At 31.7% G+C, this 22,573-nt stretch overlaps 1 protein-coding gene across 1 annotated transcript in view; it reads left to right on the top strand.

Annotated features, from left to right (window-relative positions):
- Positions 1-22,573, top strand: part of LOC123708583 — a 58,677-nt gene that overhangs the window by 16,300 nt on the left and 19,804 nt on the right. Inside the window, exon 2 of the mRNA XM_045659363.1 lies at positions 10,218-10,387. Within this exon, the coding sequence (XP_045515319.1) occupies positions 10,218-10,387 (170 nt within the window). The remainder of the gene's footprint in view (positions 1-10,217; positions 10,388-22,573) is intronic.

Below are 22,573 nucleotides of genomic sequence, written 5' to 3'. Positions count from 1 at the left end.
CAATTTAACCCCAAGAAGACACAAGTTTGCACGTTTCCCGCAAAAAAAAACATCCTAGCATCGGGATACTAAGCGTTTACATATCGAATGATGTTCAGTTTCGCAGTCATTTGGAAGAGAAGGCTAAATTTGCATTTAAGAAGGTGTGCGCGAATTCGGCCCCACATGGAGTACTGTTCTCACCTCTCGGCGAGAGTTTCCCAGTATCAGCTCCTTCCCCTTGACCGTATTCAACGAAGAGCTATTTGAATTGTCTACGTCAACCAGTCACTTTCCGTGCGGCTCAACAAGGGAGGCGGCTCAATAAGGGATCAACCCTTAGCGTTGCGTAGATGTAGGGTCTCTCGGCAATTTCTCCCGTTTGACTCCTGTTTCTAAAAAAACCGTTTCCGTTCAAGTTATATTTCATAGTGTAATACTCACCCCGACCAATTATTTAAAGATATATTACAGTTTAGTTATCGTTACTCACGCATTTATTCGTCTATTTTACAAATTTATTCAACGAAAAGAGTGTCACCGCAAATGTATAAAATTGTATTATTGAAACATTTTAAAACCGCAAAATATATTAAAATTTAAATACACTATTATAATACTATTTCAATAATCACAAAACAATTGATTATGATATTACATCATTAATTAATTAATACACGATTGTTTTATCATTATACGTACAGTTTTTATTTGTATTCAATTCAAAATGTCACTCCGAATGAGCTTGTTAAAAGGTATGGTAGATAAAAATGTATATATTAATAGGCAAATTATGTAACCTATTTATTGTCTGGGACTGGAGCTTTTCAAAATCGATAACATTACAGGGCCGTGTTTATCCGTTTTCTTCTAGTTATTGTATGAATAAACCGGTGTATATGTCGCAGCCAACTAGCTTAATTAGCCGATCAATTAACAGCCTTACCTTTTAAGTAAACGGCGCCATTTAACTAATGGTCTGAAAGATATACAGCCGTAGCGTTTGTTACAACATTTAATAAACTGGCTGGTCATTCGTACGATAAAATCATTAATATATAAATTATATTAATGGCAGAAATAAAAAAGATGAAACATATGACATAAAAAAATTCTCTTTTAAAACTAAATTGCAGTCAAAAGACAAATTAAAAAACAGTAAAAGTTAAATTCACATTATTATTGTTACTACTCTCTTCCATTGTACTCTTTGTTTTTCATGAAACTTTGGACATCACCATGAAGGTTGTGGTTTACCGACGCCATATTGACAGTTTGAAGAGTTTCGTTTCAAGTTTGAAAGTAGCAGAAAGTAGAACTAAATTTAAATTAACAGTCAACAGGCTAGGCAAGTAATAATACGTCATTGATCCAAGCAATTTGCCTTGCTATTTGATTAACTGGCTGAACATTTTTTAGGCCGCTAGTTAAACGGCTAGGCTGTTAATTGAACGGCTAATTAAGCTAATTGGCTGCGACATATACACCGGTTTATTACACATACCAGGAATATTTCTAAAATAAGTTAAAAGTTTTTTTTGAATGATGATAATAACACAATTGGCACACTATATAATTAGACTTATAGTTCACAAAGCAGGTACTGGGAGAGGTTCTCCTTAGGTTTTCTATGCTAATAAATTGGAACTGTTCATAGGTGTGTGTGTGGAACCCACAATGTCCCAGTAATGTCCTTACAATATACAAACAATGGCAGCTAATATCTCATACATGACGCTTGACATTTGACGTCCATAGATTTGTCAACTGCAGGCTATCATATCTCGATCACACGATAACTATAAGGCTACAGGCTCAAAACTGCTATTTAACTTCACGAAAATATTACCATCACAAGATATTGCTGGAACTTCAATACGTCCCAGTTCTTAAACGATATCATACGAAAGTTTTAATTATAATCCAAATTACATAGGCCGAGAAAGGTTCATAGGGGCGAACGGTGTCCTAATTATGAAATTAAACTTACCCAATCAGCCTGTTTTAGAATAACATTACACTGATTTACACAAATTTATATTTTGATTTATGTCTTAATTTCATAAAGTCTGACTTCGGTCAATTTTTAATTATATTAAGATTTTGTTGTACGCAATAATTCAAACCTATTTAAAAATAAAGGTGAAATTATAAGACCCTAATGGGCGGGATATCTGCAATTTTATTTTGCTACATAAGATTTTATGAACAACAAAATCATTATTATTAATTTAATATGATACCTTTGATTCACGGAGCAACGAAATAAAAATAAATCAAAATAATTATTCGTAGGAAATAATGCTACAATATAGCATTTTTTTAGCATATAGCATATTAATTATGATCAAAAGTAATGTTGAATGTTTGCAATGTTTTCATTTTTAGTTTATGTTAGGATACATTATTAAAATATTATATAGCCATTTGTATATTCTATGTCACTTTCTATTTTATGTGCCATTAAAATTTTTGTTGTATTGATCTTTAGTTTAAGGTTAAATCTAAGGTAATTAAGATTTATTTCTGTTTGTATGAATAAACGTGAAAAATTGCGATCAAAATAGTATCAAACAACAAAAACTTATGATTAGTTTGTTCCAGTATTGTATGCTAACTTTATAAAATACCTATGTTATCCATTTGAGGAGTCATAACTGAAATATTGTCCCAGTTTCAGAACAATATAAAGTAGCATGTTATAATTTCCCTCAAGAACAGGGATTTAACCGCGCATTTTGTAAATATTTTTTCCAATGACACAGACAACAAGCTCCGTACCAACCACAGATTAACCTACAACAACAGAGTAAGTTTTTTATTATGTGTTTAATAGTCTGTCCGCAAGTTAAATTGTGTAGAATTAGGATGAAATATCACTAAGGAAATATAATATACTATTATCATATAGTTGGTTTTCATAATTGATCTTAGCAAATACACAAACATAGAAATTATAAGTCGGATAATGAATGATAAGGGCAATAGTACTTATAATTTTCAAGGGCATCTACTTATATTTACTTTAATTAAGATAAAAAAGTATTAAAAAATAATTCATTAAAAATTTAAAAGAATAAGTTTTACTGTAAACCGAAATATGGTATTGTTGATCGCATTGATCGCATTGATAAGTTATCTCTAAAAATTATACTCTGTGACAATTGCGTTGAGATTTTCATAAATTAGCATAGTCTGTGGAATGCTCGACGCTCCGCAATTTAGTTTTTGTTATGAAACATGTATACGTGTTATACTTGTATTATGACTTACGTTCTCATTTATGTGTCTTATAATTATTGCACATAAAAGTTGTGGTTAGAATAAAATATTTTTTTACATAGTACAATACTATATATATATATATATACCTAGTCCAGCCACAAGTTCTGTCAGAATTGAAAATGCATTTTTTTTAAATGTACGTATGTATAATGTTTTTTTACAAAGTCCAGAACGTTGGTTTCAAGCCAGGCTTAGGTAGTTCGTACCTTGTGACCAGGTGCAGAATCCTGCTAGAAACACCAAGGTCTATATTTAAAAAGTATATTGCTGAGAGTTATCATTTTGTGATACTGTATCTTGATACACTTTGGCTGAAGTTTTCACTCCTTTTTCATATAAATTTTGTCTTGTGACTCCTAGATAAGACACGCCCTTACCAACTTTATTATTTTTTCATCGGCCAAAGAGGATATTTCTGTGCTTTTCACCTACGTATCGCGGCAGAAGGCGTTTTGATCGATCCACTCTGTTTACGACGATAAACACCGAGCTTCAGGTCTTATTTTATAATACGCGACGGAGTCCTAGCGGGAATCTTCATTTCTCGCTATAAGATGTTTGATTCCTAATGGGGTTTTGACGAATTCTGTATTTAACAGCATGATAGTGCGATAAACGAACATACGGCTGATATCAAGCTTTTGAAATGTCTGGAATATGACCGACGGCTCCATACCCACTTTGTGCAAGGCGATCACTGCAAATCTATTTTATTGACCAAATTAAAATAGATTTGTAGTGATCCCCATGATGGGGTGTTCCCTATTCTATATTGTAATTTTATAATTAACACGAAAGGATATGGGAAATGAAATATTCATTTGTAACAGAACTTATGGCCAGACTAGTAATTAAGACTAGAAGTGTCAAGCGCAACAAAGTCACAACAATATCGGGTCCGCATATTTAATCGTTTTAAAATCTGTTTACTTGAGATTTATAGTTTAAAGTACAGTTATGTTTTAACCTAGCGTACGGGATGCTGTGAAAGTGTTATCCGCTCAAAAGCACGTGCATCTAAGCTTATGCTTTGAAGTGTAAAACGTTCGACATCTGAGTTAAACAAAAAACCTTATTTTAGGGTATTTTTAAGATAATTGAATGAGCTCTAATTAGTGATCTACAGCGTAATAATATTGTATTTCTACAGTGTTCGTGAGTAAATAAAAAAAAATTGGTGAATGTCGGTAAAACAGTAATTCAAAACAATTAGCCATAACTCGTAACGAACGTTTCTTGAACATTGTAGTGTCATTTAGTGATATACTCAAAAACTATGTCCTAAATGTTATTGAAAATCAATTAAGGATTTAGTGGTGACTATATATTTGCCATTTTTTGAATTGCTGGGTATATATATGGGTACAATTAATTTTAAAGTTATACTGCATATTAACCCTTATGTTCATTGTATAGTATACCATACCTACAACTTTATAAAAATATATTATCACTGTAAAATCATTTTTCACTTCGTTTTATTAAACACATGGCATTTATTTATACTTCAAAAAATAGTAGTTTATATGTCATCATTTTGAATCAGTTGTGAAAAATAACCGTCAAAATGCGCAGCTCAGGTTTATCTATGGTAAGTTTTATTTTATTTTTGTGTTTATGTTTTTACCCCTAAATATGCATGTTTATTAAAAATACACATGCCTAAATGTTTGTTCTTACATATTTTTATACGTAAGAAGTTTTGGTCGCTATGAAAATTAGCATGTTTTTCCCGTGTTTTTTTACTAACGTATATTATACTATACAATGCCGCAGTTGCAGTAATTTACCTTTCGTTGGTGGAAGTATAGAATAATATACATTGCTAACTTCACAGGAACAATATTTGGCTAAACTTTCCAATATGGACCGTCGATTTAAATGCGCATATTTTTTTGTTGATTTTTTTGTAGACTCACTGAAAGAAAGAGTTTTGCAAAGTTTTAGATTGCGCAAACTTATGGTTCAGGAGATACATTTTTTTAAACTTTTCATACAAATTGGTAATAACACTCTACCCTACTAAGTTCTTGATGGCGGTTTTAGGGTACAATGCATTAGAAATTCGTAGAGATTTAGCTATAATTAAAATACATTTGGATTAAGTGAATTACGCTTTTTAATTAAGAACAAGACGGAAAGTGCATACTTGCTGGGAGAGATCATGAGACTGTACGTTCCGGACAATTATTACCGCTGCCGGAAGCATAACCTTTTTGCTGTGCGTTCGGCTCGCACTGTCCAGCGTCAACAAGCTACCATTCCTCGGTTACTCTCGCTGCTTAATGGGTTTCTCGACTCTTCACCGGAGAGACCTATTTGTGAATCATTACATATTTCGTAAAAAAAATGTATGACGTGTCAATGGAAACAAAGATTTTAGGCTATAAATGCACGTTTATTAAACACGGTTTTAAAGTTACACTAAGATAGAGAGAACTATATTAAAACGTAGTCTCGGAGGTGATTATTTGCATGGTAAATATTGGCAAAATATGTTTCGACTTTTTTTGTAGTACGATTGCAAACCACAACCTTGGCACAAATATGAATAAATTTTATTGGACTTATCAGCATTTTACAATGCCCTAGTAAAGTGTTTGTCTATGTTTAAAATACAGTTTTAAATTAAACTAAGATAAGAGAGAACTAGATTTAAACGTAACCGCGGAGGTAGACTTGGTACCACCGGTTCAGAGTTTGTTTTATAGCAACTGCCAGAAGGAGCGCGAGTATATTACCGTCCTTGTTGAAATCGGTGAGCCGTTTTCATAAAAGACCCTAAGTCAAGTTGTGTTGGAAATATCTAGACGGGCTGATGATGACATATGTGATAGATGTGGTGTGCGTCACAAACTGCCATAGGACGCCTATTAAAATTTATGTACTTTATAGTAAATATTATCTTATATTATAATAAACATTATAGGATAAAATAAGATTAACGTGTTTATCGTACAGTAAAATTCAAGCTCAACACCCAAAAATCCTATTCATTTGTTATGCTGAAATGTGAGAGAAAAATCTTGAAAAATACAAGCGTATTCTCCATAGAATTACCGGTCTGCGTACATTAACTAATGTTTTTCACGCAGCACCATTTATAAACGGGTCTATATTAAAATTTATCACGTGAACCCGAGCGAATGTATTATAACGTCGGTGGGAATCATGAGCATCTAATTTTTCCTCTTTTATTAAGGTGTCAAGTTTGTATAATGGATATTTTTGAAAGAAATATTTTTGTTTTTATACCGCGATTCAGCTCCGATATTAAGATGAAAGGTGAGACTTAGATTGTTGTGTACGTTGGTTAAATTATCAGAAATAATAAGACGAATTTTCGATTGTAATACTTTTAAAGTTTTAAAATATTATCAGTAAATTCTGGTGTTATATTTGAGTAGTAAAATTTATATTTCTCACTTGTAGTTAATATTTATAATTATAGGTTTTGTGATGAGATAAGATTATTACTTCAACGTAAAGCTGCCCGTTTCCCTCAGATTTGATATTTATTGCCGCATTTTATATATATTAATTTCTTATCAAAAAAAGTAAACAAAATAATACAATATTATATTATTATATTGATTCTGTTTTATTATAAATCAAGTAACTACTAAACTAAATATATTGAAACCTTAGCGGGGTAACAAAATTCACAATGAAATTGCACAGTCATATTTCTGACAGTTTGTGACAATTTAAATGTCAAGAGTCTTGTCCCCGAATTATTAAGGATAAGGAGACATTTGTATGCTAATCGCGAGAGAGGCAAAAATAAGCTTATCGCTTATTTCAAATGTTATGCTGCGTTTGATTTTGCTACACAAAAATATAATAACACTTTAAAAGAAAACACTTTTTAACCGGATTGAAGCTATGAAAGTGATTTCTTTCAATGTGTAAAAGCTATGTTAACAAAAGATAATACTTTAGTCTAAAAATAATTTAAACCACGAGCTCTATGGGGTTGGCACATGAGATATGAGGTTGGTAGGGGTGGATGATCACGATGTACCAAAAGGAACAGAAATGAGCCTGACCTTTCCAAACAAATAATATAAATCGGCTGTGTTACGCGTTATTTTTACAATGTTAATGTGAACAATATACAATAATACTAATTAGAAAATATTTTTAAGTAGTAAACCTTAAGAGAAATACATCTGCTATCAAAACAACAGTTTTTAAACTCCATACTTCAGGAACCGATTCTTAATGTGAGCGGTTTGTTTCTTGGCGTTACTAGCGCTGGTCTATTATCCGTTGCACCCAAAAAATAACATTATGGATTTTTATGAACTTACCCTTTCTGGTGTATATACTGCTTCAGTTAATATAGATAAAAACACTTGAGCGAGTTACTGGTTGAATTGAAGTGAATTAGAAAACTCGCTAGATACGTGTTTTGTGTGAAAATGTGGGTCAACCATTGTCATCTTGTGCCTGCGGGGAACGGGCCGTAAAAACCACTCAGTTTCATAAGAAAGGTATTGCTCACTCTTTGTGATAATAAACTGCGCTTCTGTAATGAACACATTTCATAGAAAACCTTTCATAGAACTATTTTCATACGATAGACCGATGCATATTAGTTTATAATTAGTGTAAACATAAAGTATTAAACAAAAAAAATATTAAACACAGGCCAGGCAACAATTATTCAGATAAAATGCTATAGGACACGTTTGTTGTGGCCTATAGTTTATTATTTATCTGCAATATTTACATTTGCTATTAGTGACTATAAGTACTGAAAGCTTACAAATAAATTTCACTTTTCATTTAATTTTTACAAAAGTTTGCGTTCTGAGATATAGAACATAGTAGCACTGGACCTCCAGTAGTTCCAAATACGCCTGTTACGGTTTTAAGTATGGACTTTGAAGCACTATTAGCATACGACGGCTGCGTGATTTTACTTTTTATGTTTTTAATATTATTTCTTGTGTACTGTACGTTTTTAATTATCATAAACTTCATTTAACCTAAATATAACATTATTTCGTACAAATCATCATCATATATTACAAGTATAATATGGAACAGTAATTGTACAGCTTGCTAGCTAGTGGACTGTGAAATGTGTGTTTAATCTTTATATGTATTGAATGTCAGGAGTATCTGTTTTGTATATGTATTGTATGTATGAACAAGCTGCACTAGATAACTAAATATGTGAGAGTGTGAGATGTAAGAACCTAACAACCCTACGGATCCCTTAACCCTACAGATGTACCCTAACACATAAATAGTGAATATATAAATAAGTACGGGATGTATGCAACAAGAGACCTAAGGTAACAGACGGAGCCCTACGGGTAGGATCAAAGGTTCGAGGTGGTGGGATTATCTCAAAGCTATCGGGCAGGCTTACCACGATAATTAAGGGCTTGAGGTAGTCTACGCCACTTTGAGAGGAAGCGAGAAATGAATACGACAGAGCAATATTCAAATCTGATTTATTATTCAAAGACAATATCTTAAATACTACTTACACCTATTCACACATACATAATATTATTTAAAGGAGCTGTTGGTGTATTGCGCACCTTCAGCTATTAACATTTTGGAACACACGTGAGTCGTGTCAGCATTTGATCAATATTCGAATAAAATATAATTCAAAATTACTCTTCAGCTTCAATATTTGGAACATACGTGCGCCGTGTCAGCAGTTCATCAATGTCCAAATGAAAACTGAACAGTAATAAACAAGATAGCCTCAAAAGCGGTAGAATATACTTAGGCATATAGCCTATGTGTGTTTCAAGCTAAAGAATAATGTATAAAATCCTTTCTCCAAGATGATTACAGACACAAAACAGATACGCACGTTCGATAATCGCACCCTATTTCATACTGATTGGCAATCCCGATCCAACGAAGTTGCCAGCTCAATAAACAATTGCCATTCGATAAATCAAGTTTTGTATTCGGCAATATACTCGAGAATACGGCGAGATCCAAATTCCGTCTTGTTTGTCTTAAGCCCCTAATATTGTTTGTTCTTGCCTCAATCTTACGAATCTCGAACAACGGATTGAATCAACTGTTCTTTTATTGATGCGAGGAACGTATTCAAACAATTTATAGTGTGTATTTATGGGTTTATGTTTATGACATGTACGGGTTTGTATAGGTTAATACATATATCATAAACGTACGATTATAAGCGTACAGTCGTAAGATTCACTATTTAATGGACTATGGCCATAGACTATCTCTATTCAATCAACACTAGTAATTATCTATGTCTATGAACAATCTTCGGGTATAGGTATCTTGTATGACTTACAGATTTCTAGAAGATTCTATGTTTTATGAGAATATTTATAGAAGAAGAAGATTTATAGAAAATAATTCTCTTGGCGCTTTAGGGAAAATGATGAGAGTAATTTTGATAGTCACAAAAAAAAGACACCGCACACCATTACAAAACACCGACACCCTGAAGTTAGCATAGTCAAGATTATAAAATAAAAAAGTCAATTTATTTTATTATGTAGAAATAATTTTTATGTGATATTTAAATAAACTTTATTTAACTAGATAATGCGTTATAATAAAACTTTCAATTTTTTCTGTTGTTAGTGTCATTTTTTTAATAAACGTAGGCGAAAGATAAAACAATTTAAAAGATTTTTATTTTGTTACACCAAAAAAGTATAACATCTAACACACATGTTTTTTTACACATACCATAGCCTACTGATGTAAAATATAATATAAGAAATGATTTATAAATCTGCGTTTGGAAAATAAAAATTCATCTTACAACTATATCATAAACAATATATTTTGATAGTGTCGACAATATTAATGGCTGATATTAGCATTCATATGTATTACTGAATACAAAATGTTCTCTCTATTTATAAGTTTCTTAACTTTAATACAATTTTTATATAAACAATAAAAACAATTGAGAAATCTATTTATTTCAGCTCGTACCATGTGCCACACGATCACACAGCTCGACGTACCTCGCTGGGCAGACCCTAGGATAGACGCAGAACTACGCTGTCAATATATGCGACAGCCAGACGATCCAGCGCTGCATTCTGTGAAGTGGTACAGGGGAAAACATGAAATCTTTAGATATACGTTTCAAGAAGTAAGTAAATACATAACAGTTAAGTGTAACATATCGTGGATATATATATTTTCTATATGTGCTTAGGACACGTGCGACACTTACCGCAAATGTACAGTTGTATCTTCATAATTACAATTGATTTTAATTAGTGAATAAACTTTAAAATAGTTTGAAGGTAGGTCAAAGGTCTTTTTTGTCTCTAATAAAACCAAGCAAGCAACCGCGTCGATCTGGACATTTAAATTATTAAACGGTAAATATAGAATCTAAAACTTTGTAACATTTTATGCAGAAACTTGAAGGTAATATTACAAACTCAGAGAAATTTAAGTAGCTAGGGTCAGATGTATAAGTTTCTAATGAACTTGGTTAAGCTTCAAGTTTCAAACAAAAAGACGCCGGCAGTTGAAATTTCGAAGGAATTTCGACTAGTTGGTACGGTAAACGCTTTTCAAGAGTTTATTTACCAAGTTAGAAAAATAAAATAATCACAATCAAGCACTATATTATATCGCTTTGAACTCTTTAGGTATACCATATGTGTATTTTTATTTTATATTTGATGAGGATGATCCATAATATTAAACCAAACGCTGTTTTCGTTTGGGTTATGCTACGCACCTGAATTTGATTACATTTTTGCCAATTTTATTAATTAGTTACGCTATCGATTCTAAATTTTTTAGTGCCAGGGGATTGTGTATTATGAACTATTCAAACGCAAAGTATTACTTATTATATTATCAATCTAACCTTATTATTCCCTTACTAATTTATCCTTATCCTTACGACTGACAGTTGTAAGACTTTTTTCGTGTTAAGGATATATGAAGGCGAGATATGTAATCGGAGCTTATTATATTCTTTGTGCGAGGTAAACATTAATTTCCGTATAAATGAATATGAAACTTCTTTGTAAATTAATTATTACTAAGGTAAAATAGACTGTCATGTACTAGTATATGATCATTCCATGTATTTGTATATCTATATTCACACTGTTTACAAACTGTATACGTGCTATTGATGATATACAAAAAATCTGCGTTAATTTTATTTACTGCATAAGATGTTATGCGACAGAATTGACATCTAAAGTTCTAATATGTAACTACTAAGCATATACATCACCAATAGCATGTATTTTTTCTCGGTCTCCCTTTCTCACTCTCTCTCAATCGGTATTGATACCGATCTCTCCCTTTTCTTCGACAAAAACGCTGCACATCTTAATGTCATTTCCGTCAATATTTTACCTTCATGTGCCTAAAGAAGTTTCAATGCAATAATGAGCAAAAATCTGCAAAGTTTAGCAAAATGTTAGATTCACGAATGCGCCAGAAATAACATAATGACTTCGTTACTCTTTAATGGGGTGTGGGGTTGACAGATCTCTTCGACTATTTCATTGATAACGATTTATAGGACAAGTGAAATATTTTTCGTACCACGTTGTTACAAACCACGTTATAAACGTACCTGGCAATCAAAACTCGCTCAAACACTCATCCCACCTCTAACCCAACTAAATCTCCGAATGAAATTTTAACAAGTTTCTAAACTGAAGAACAATTACCTCATCTTTGTTAGTGTAACCCACGTGTAATTTATTTACTTTAAGGGGACTTTATAAATTAACATATTCAAGTCGTGTCAAAAAGTGTTTGCGATGTTTATGTAAATGTGAAAACACCTCTTTTGTACCTGACTCAGTTGGATTAGCATTACAATTATGTAAACAAGTGTCATTTGTATAATGTTCTTATTTAGCTTCGCAATATTTGTATTATATTTAATGTTTATTATTTTATTTACGTATGCCCCCGTAGTACTACAGCGACCTCGAGACCTAGCGATAAATATGGCCGAATGACAAAAGTGTATTGGTTATGACACACGGCATTCATATTTCATACCCTAAACAATTAGAACGACGTGCTATGCGTTTTGTTAATGACGCAATCAAGCTACGAAGGTCTACGGACTTCGTCCTTGTAGACGTCTCCGAGAGAATTTGCAATTAAACTCATTCGTATAAAACTTAAAGTTACATTCAAGTTTCCGTATAGTAAATTTAATTGATACATAAACAACCAACAAAAAGAAGTTTTCAGTTTAAATCAATAATTCCCGATTAGCACGTTCAACAGTAATAACCTCACTCGTAAGCTTATTAAATTAATAACATAATAGCCGTACACTACACAGACTAGTATTCACACTTTATATTGACACGACCTAACTCCCCCTTGTTTTATTATACTCTTTGCAAGTACAATACGAAAACAAAATCCAAATAATATACGGGAAAATAAGACCGCGTATTTACGAAAGTCGACAATTCCCGCGTCGTTGAAACGGATCATCGCCCGGTAAACAGTGTGTGAAAATCCCGCAAAAGCTAAGGCGCGTGCCTTTTTAATGATTTCTCAAACCTTCAAAAGTCGTGACTGGAGTGGAAAAGCATTTTTCTATCAATAAAAAGGGAAAATTATTTAAAAGTAACGCTTAATTTTGCTAAATTTGTGCTGTTTTTTTGTTAAATTTTTCACGGTTTTGTTATTTATTCAGCTCCAAATTATTAAAGTATTTTAAACTATGCGTTTTGCTAATGACGCAAGTAATATATTTATTTATATGTATTAAATTCCATGAATATTCCATGTATCAAGCTTGCAAAATATGAAAAATGATAGTATAGTCTTTGTTAACATAGCTTCTACTCTACTTACGCTTTATTATTTACATAATTTTAAATTTTAATTTTTACGACGTTTCGCGTGCTTTTCACCGTGACCACGCACGCATAATTATAAGTTTATAATAATACAAATAGCTTTAATCCGGTTAAAAAGTTGTTTTGTTTCAATGTAAAATGATGTTGTACTTATAGTCACTAATAAGGTAAGGTCACTGGTCACGAATTAGCATATATCAAATAACGATATTACTCATAGTTAATGCAAATTGAATTGCCTTAAGCAAGCAATAAATATGATTTAGAATGATTTTTTTCATATTCTAGAGCGAAATTTAATGTATTGGAACTATGATTAATACAAACGTTTGAGCTAGGAGAACAATCTTACAGAATCCTTTAGTAATTACACCTCAAGTACAATCTCGCAATTTCATTCATCATATTTGACGCAGTACTTAACTTCCGTTTGTTTGCAGTTCGCTTTCCCAGCACGCGGCACTTGCCTAATTAAATTTTTATTTAAACAAGATTTGTCGTGTAAAGGACGGAGCGTAATCCTACTGGTATGTGTTTTATTTGGTTTCTATTAAATAAAATTAAATTGTTATAATGAAAATGGAAAACGTGTTGAACAATTAAAACTTTTAAACGAAACATAAATGTGTGGTTAAATTTAAATATTAATTGATATTTCGTGTTCTATTTTTAAAAGTCAAATATAGCCTGTTTATTAAGAACGTAACTATCTAGGTACCTTAGAAGTAAATAAAAGCTCTTAAAGTTTAATGTAACATCTACTTCAGCAGAACGTTTGATGATTCCACATTTTTATTTTCTATTTCGACCTATATGCGGAAATGCATAAATATAAATTTTCACCTGAGGTCGGTGACGTAAGTTCATGGCGTAGAAAAGTTAACAGCACGAGAACTAAAACTAGGCGTGTAGTTGCGGAAGCACGTCATTATTTGAAACGTTGCGCGGCAGGGCTGCCCCCGGCAATTTGGTTAATGTACCGAAACAGGCTCGTTTCTCTGCGCTTGAAACTGAATAGTGTTCTACCTGGGAGTTGGTTGTATGTAATTAGGGTTGTCAAAATGTCAAATTGTTGTCGATGTTGCAAATTATTGATTGCATTGCAGTGTTATTGTCATTTCTCTACACAATGACAGTTGAGTACTGAAATTATCGAATGTAGAATCAGTCAGTTTCAATGGAAGAATATTCATAAATATAAGCTCCTAAAGCAATGTATGACATATGTTAGTAAACTGTTAAACAGAGATGTGTTACATGTATTTTATATAATTCTTCCTGTAATTAGCGGGTATGAAAATAAATGTATCTATACTAATATTATGAGGTATAGTTTGTGAAGTTGTATACGGTAATCATTGGATCTTCTGGACCGATATTAAAATCTTATACCAATGAGTCACGATATTTGTAAGTTTCATGTTAACCAAAAAATTAAGAGACTTTTCGTGGTAGTCGGACTTTCAAAGTAAAAACAATAGAACTAAAACTTTTTAAAAGAAAAGGTAAAGTTTTAGACTTTGAAAAATATTGTAAATAAATATGTCCTTCGTCGTATCAAATTTAAGCTGGGCACTTGCGAGCCTTTTGGCAGTGTGAGTGTTCGCGAGCGGTAGTATCACTTAACATCAGGTCAGCCTTCTGCCCGTGTGCCTCCTATTAAATAAAAACTTAAAGTTTTTACCTTTCCTTTTAACCTTTTTAGTACATACCAACATAGAATATTTTGCTATGCTACCCCAGAGACTGTTCGTTTTTCCGAGAACTTATTGGGTTTTTCTGTGTGTTATATATTTTTAAATAAAATATAGGGATTGATAGCAGAGGGGTGAAAATGAAGGGTTGTATGTATTTTTCTATGTCATGATTTTTTTTTAAATAAAATAATTCTTTAGATTGGACACCCCTTATCACTTAGGGGGTTGAAATATAGACAGTAGCCAATTCTCAGACTTACTGAATATGTATAAAAAAATCATAAGAATCGGTTGAGCCGTTTCGAAGGAGTATGGGAACGAACTGTGACACGAGTATTTTATACATTACTTGTGTATTTAAATTCTTATTCGAAAAAACACTTCCTGTATTTAACATATATGTGAAAATACCTTTACACGACGAAATGCCACACCTTAATTTTACATTAAAACAGGAATTTGAATTTAGAACTGCATCTATCTCCTCCGCAGAATAAATTAATTTAAAACGAAGCATTTCAAAAAACACAATCTTTTATTCACTTGTTATTCTGTGGTTTGGTATAAAAGTTTTTGTTATTCCAATGTTTTAAATGTAAAGCTCTGCTTTTGCGGTTGTTAAATTGACGAGTACGTCAACTTTGAAATAATTTTTTGCTGTTTTATTTAAAGTATTATTTTTTGTTTTAATAAGCTCTCCAGTTAATTAAATGGTTGAAATGAATTCAGAATCATTTTACCCAATTAACTTTTTTTTGTTATTAGTATTAATTGACCATATTCGCTTCGGATTTCACTTCTGTCGGTAGCTCATGTGTGCGCGTCAGCTAGAAAACATCTGGAGCGAACTATTGGTTTCCAGCGGTTTCTATCCAGCTTCTCTCTTATTAATCATCAGTTTCATTCATGAAAACCATCCATTTTGAGGACGATGAGTGTTTCATTCGGTCTATCTGGTTTGTGAACGGCCACGTGATCTTTTGCCATCTTTGTTAACCAGACAAGTTTCTCCATGTTCTTATCGCCTTTTTATTTAGAATACATACTGTTATATAAAGACGTTGGTTAAATATTCAATGATTATTTATATAGAGAGATGAGGGTTGATTGCTATCAGTCAGTATAAATTCAAGAACCCTATTACATTTCGCGATTGACGTTAAAATTCGCTGCGCTAAGCGAACTGATCTGCTGTCAGATACTTTGAAGGATTGTGTTTTTTTTTAGGGCAAGTAAGTGTGTGGAATAGTCTATAAGTGATTTATTTTAGTGAATGTTTTAGTTATAGAAAGTATATTTTACTGCTTGAAAACATACTTACTCGTTCCAACGTAAGAAAGGGATTAGAGATAAAGTCAGGCATAAAAGTAATATGAAAACGACTCCAGATTTACTGGTTAGGGAGCAGTGTACAACCAATTAAAATTCAGACTGTTTAACTATAGTGAATGAATAAAGAAATATTGTTTATAAAAAAGTTATACCAAGTTATTATATATTTGTCGCAGCCAACTAGCTTAATTAGCCGTTCAATTAACAGCCTAGCCTTTTAACTAAACGGCGCCGTTTAACTAACGGCCTGAAAGATATTCAGCCGTAGCGTTTGTTACAATATTTAATAAACTGCTTAGGCCATTAGTACCATAGAGTCATTATTTGACAGAAATAAAAAAGGTGAAACATATGACATAAAATACATTTTATATTAAAATTTAATTGTCAAGTCAAATTCACATTACTGTCACTACAGTCTTTCATTTTACTTGTTGTTTTTCATGAAACTTTGGAAAACACCTTCAAAGTTGTGGTTTGCCGACGCCACATTGACAGTGTAGAGAGTTTCATTTCTAGTTTGAGAGTGGCCGAAAGTGAAACGTGATCAATCCAAGTCATTTGCCTAGCTGTTTAATCAACTGGCTAAAAACATCTTTCAGGCCGCTAGTTAAACGGCTAGGCTGTTAATTGAACGGCTGATTAAGCTAGTTGGCTGCAAGATATATACGAGCAGGTCTACTGAGACTTAACGTGTATTGCTGCATAACGTGAGATAATTACTTCTCAGAGTCCCACGCTGTATTATCTCTGGGGTACGTGGCCAGTTGAGCCAGTTAATATAGATAAGCCACTGTAGCTAATTTGCCTGGATAACATTATAATAAAGTATTACATGTTAAGAAAGCTCACCCGAGCCATTTGGAATGTGAGTAATGTGGCTTTCCAACGAACAAAAATACACTAAATGTTAAACAAACATATATGTGGAACATTCGATTAATTGGTAGTATAATCAAAGAACACATTCGTATTTATAATACTTTGTTATGGTAAAAATATACTGCTATATAAAAGTCAGGGATACGATACGGTGTCATAAAAAAATTATGACGATTTCTCACTAGCACGAATTATAACTGTGACAGACTTAAATGTCTGAAGCCTGCAAAAAGTTTCTTTTAGAATTATTAAAGACATGTTGTTAACAATTTAAATATTTTTCTGAATTATTTACTTAAAGTATCTCATACTTTGTACCATACAAAATCACCTGAGGACTGTAAGCAGACTCTTGATATTCCACATCCTTTATCCTCAAAAATACTTACATTCCATCTTAGTTTGATGCTGATTCTGAGAGTGTAAAACCATCCAAACATCTGTACCTATGTCAATTGTATCTGTAGATACGGACCGCAGCTTTTCGCAGCTTAATGTATTTTTTGGTTTGTCTATTTATATAAATAGAGCTGTTATCGAATATTTAAATTATAAATATTACTTCTCATATGAAACCTTTTAAATAATTGTGAATCTTATAATTGTGTAGTTTTAATTCAATAATCAATTGAAGTTATTTTTTAAATAGAACCCCTAAAAAGAACATTTTTTTTAAATGTGCCCCTTTTATTCTTTAACCTTTTAGCTTATTGGCCATAACTTCATTAATAATTCAATTTTATAATTTTTTTTTAATTAAAACATCATGAAATTAACGCATAGTAAAATGGCCTTTAATCTGTTTGGCCAGGAATCTATGGATTTACGCACTGCTTTCAAGGGAAATTAAGCCACTGCTTGCTCCAAAGATTTTTAAAGAGACTCAATGACCCCATTCCATATTGTACTTTAATAATAAGTTGAAAAACTGATGTAACTGTTTTCATGTAACAGTATCAATGGCCAGACTAGTTACATATATTGAACAATGTAGAGACGCTACAATACACACACGTTGTTCCTATTTAATTATATGTCACATTAATAACATCTTCCATATTTTTTGAAAAGGTTTTAAATTACCAGTTTAGCTTAACTCTAGCACAAACGCTTCGTACCTATTACTGTAATCGTTGTTACAATGAAGATTTAAACAGACGCCATTGTGGTAAATGATACAATATATTTTTATCTCAAATGTTCACAAAGTGGATATAAGCGCGTATTTACGGAAAATGAACGGATAAAGTGCGTACTTAGATATGAAACTAAGATTAAACTGAATTATTGCGTTGTTTGCTTTTGCTAGGATTATTTTTCTAGTAAGGAACATTATAAAGGCATTATAATAAACCGTGGCAATTTTATTAAAATCCCTTAATGCAACTTTTAAAATATTTTATGAAGTAAACTATAACATCCTTATTAGTTAATTGAGATGAACATGATATGATTTAACGAATATTTGTATTGAGGTTCAGGTTAAATTGAGAGATGTTTTAAAAACTGGTAAGGAATGGGTAGAAAGGATAATCTATAGCATACATACGTTGCTTACCACACACAATGGGAAACAAGTGTTTACCAGCTACTACAGTGGCGCTGCTTTAGGATTTTAGTGAAGGTACCAGTGACCATATTACAAAAGGCAATTTTAATACACTGACTCTATACTTAATATTTCATACCATTAGTACCAATCTAAGTGATAGCTAAAATTCAATCATAATCATTGATGTGATGAACCTGAAAAAATTAAGATCGTAATTCGAATGGTAACTTTGCTAGAACTTTGATTTTTTGAAGTGAATTTTTTTATCAGGCGTTGTAAAAAATTTACCGTCACATTATACCGTTACGCGCCATATCTTTCTTGTCCCTACCACGGTTGATTCAAAGAGATTTGACGACATTAATAACAAAGATATATAATAAAGATAACGAGGATAGGAATATAATTCTATTATAGTATTACAATTAATGAAATTCTGTTATAATCTTAGTAGTATTAAGGTTAAATGAAATAATTGTATTATTTGTATTCATGTCTATGATAATAAAAGCCTTTTGTTGAACTTTATCTAATTTAACTTTATTTAACCAATTTCTGTAAAGTTGCATATAGTAGATAATTTTTCTAAAAATAAGGTCATAAAAAAGTTTCACTTATGTGAGTACACTAGTACACGCACAAGTTTTTTATTAAATGTAAAATATGATTACTATATAAGAATAAATATAATGTTATTATTGTTATACCCGTTGATTTATTACATTATTTACATAACTCGACATTTGGAATTATTAACAACAATTGTAGTTAGAAATTAAAACTAAAAAACAATTTGTAATTTTTAGAAAATCCAGAATTTTTTTCAAAGATCTATTTCCCGCAATAGATGGCGTTAACATGGCAACTTTTCAGTAATTATAATTTAATTGATACTTAAATAAGCTTTTAAGTGCTATAAAGACAAATTATCTATTAATTTAAATTAAATTGTGTCACACTGGATAGTAAATGCTGGCTTTGTATATAAATTAAAATACAATGTTTTATACAAAAGTTTATTCTAAAGCCAAAATTGGTATCGTAAAAGTTAGACGACAAATGGACGCCGAGCTTTGCCAGAGAAACAAATGATTAGGAGATTAATTCCGCTTGTCCTCATCAATTTCAGACGACCTCCTTCCTTAATAGTATTTTAATCTTTACACAGCTTTATTTTATCTTTAACCTGTTTCTGGCAATCTTTATTTTTAAATCTCCAAGTGTTGTAAACTTCCGTAGGGTTATTAAGGGAAATCTAATCAACTTTCATACGCTTTCATATTTCTACGCCACTATTATCTAATGCTGCAAAAATAAAAACTTTCTTTCTATAAAGATGAATCTTGTATCGGTTAGTTGAAGCTGTTATGTTACAGTTTCCGTTATATATAGTAGTGAAATTCAATACAAAAAGTACAAATTGTCGAAACATCTAATTTCTATAAATTATATATACATATATCCATGAGTAGCTAAGGTATGTGAAATGAATCAAATCTAGGCTAAACTAGGTTGTAATTAAATAACTTAAAATATATTAATTAACATTTTTATTAAGACCACATCACGTTCAAGATACGGAATGTACAGAAATAAAAATTAACGAATCCAATATTGAAGATACCACACCTGTGGCTTTCCCCAATTTTAAATTATAATTAAAGTTAAGAGAATAATTGGACAATATTTTCCAAAAGATAAGTCGTTAAGGACGGGACTTACGGAAGGATATAATTTGTATCGATATCTTGACAATTTATTTATGAATTATATAATATTAATTAGGTTAGTATTACTTCAATTAAGTTATATTTTCAATTATATAAAGTTTTAGGCTATTAGGTTTTTTAACTTGTAATACTTAGATATTGCAAATTAAGTTCTTAATGAGATATCAAGTATATTAATAAACGTAATTCTTAATGTTTCACAAATTGTACAATGCCCAATACGCGTCAGGTGAATTCTGGTATTTTTTAACTAAATTTTATTGAACTATTCGAAACCGAACCGGCCAAACAATAAGGAGTGCATGGAAATAAAAACGAGAACGTTATGTACTTTTTTAAATTAAATAAAGTTACAAATGTAAAAACCTGATAATGAGTGTGAGAGAAGAGAAGGTCTTGCCAAAATCACTGATTAAATCCTTCTGGGCATACTTCCCATAACGTTTTGAGGAAAAAGTTCCCACTCCTCTACAATTACTATTTTTAGCGTTAAAGAGTTTATTAGTATCGCCTCAAATTAACCCTTGAAACTTAATACACATAACTCCCAAAATCTATGAAAATTGCTCACTCAAGGGTGCCTAACAAGACCTCATTAATATGTATTAGGGCTCATTAATACACGCCCAGTTCCGACGGTAATGAGACCCAAAGACCGATTGCATTTTCCATGCTCTGAATATCTGGGCTCGTCAAGATTAAGGTGAGAGATTAGAGACAAATTGCTACCGAAGATCTTACAACCAATCCTTTTAGAACCCTTAACTGATTTTAAGCTTCCTTCAGGAGAGATCAAGCGGATATTTTTATATAATATTTCTCAAGAAAGTACTACGTTTTATTACTGTCTTTTCTATTTGGCTTTCCCGCCTTCTGTCATGTCTCGTCTATTGTTATAATTATTATTGAAAGAAAACAATTTTTAACCGGATTAAAGCTATTTGTATTATTATAAACTTATAATTATTGACATTATTGTAAATTTAATTTTTTCCGACGTTTCGCGTGCTTTACAGCGTGCGTGGGCACGGTGACTGAAGACAAAAGGTGTTGAATGTCAAAAGTATCCTAACTACTAAAAGATAGACTAAAGTAACGACTAAAAGATCACGGGTTTTTGCAGAAATGACTCACGGTGTCCTCTATTTTCGCGGAAACAATCCGTCTTGGGGTTTTAATTTGGATGTTATTGGATCCCAGGTTTGATAATTTTATACCGTCTTTTCTAACCAATCTTGGGTAGAATTATTTTTCTTTCGCAAGTTCTTTTACACATTGAAAGAAAAAATTGTTTTCTTTCAATGTTTAAAAATGTGTAAAAGCTATGTTAACCAAAGACAACCAACAATAATTATTATTTTCTGTGTAACTGTTGTATTTCCTGGTTCAACGGGTTCTTTTACTTTAATGAAGTGTTATGCTATATTAATCAGTGCTGATGAGACAACCTGTGTCTGGCTATACTCTCGGGGCGAAATTCCGACGATAGATAATCGCTTTTAAAACTTAGAAAGTCTTTGTGAGCAATATGCAATCGCATCCAATATTATAACTTTAAATATTATCTGTATTTCTTTCTATTTCCATTAAAGTGATCTATCTGTTTGTTTCCTGATTAATAAATTTATTGCCCAGTATAAATTACGATTTAATATGGTTAGTTTATTTATTTATTAATATATACTTAGTACCACTTCGTTGCAGAAACATTACAATTGAGAAAATTAAATATTAAGGATTGCTTGTCCCTGGTGATACTGCTTATATTATTTTTTGCGTCTTGGTCTTATCTATGTTTATATACATGCATTGTATTCTAGTATAGTTATTACTTATTTTTAATACAGCAATTTCTTACTTTATCGCAGGTCCAGACCTCAAACTATTTAAAATTGTAAAAAACAATCTAAACTTGTGTTAAATATTCCAAATTTAAATCTCATTCAATACTTCACTGCCTGTAATTAAAAAAGTCAAAAGTCAAGTTTAAACCTTTTTATAAACTAAAACGTAGGCTAAGTCAGTAAGATATCTATTACCGTGATTACTATAATTCTTTTCTAAGAATAAGAATGGTTATCTTTGGGTACCTTTTATATGGCAATAACTCTGAGACCGTAGAAAAATTACGATCCAAACTTGAACTTACGGTTCCTAACATGGCAAATCTCTAAATGTGGTGGTCCTAAAAATTACTATTATTAAAGACTTATTCTTTGTTTTTACGAAAACACAAAATTATGTTCTACTTAAAAGCATTCTTTTAAACATCAG

This window comes from Pieris brassicae, chromosome 4, assembly GCF_905147105.1.
Source record: "Pieris brassicae chromosome 4, ilPieBrab1.1, whole genome shotgun sequence".
Lineage (NCBI taxonomy): Eukaryota > Metazoa > Arthropoda > Insecta > Lepidoptera > Pieridae > Pieris > Pieris brassicae.
This window is presented reverse-complemented; position numbering and strand designations above follow the sequence as displayed.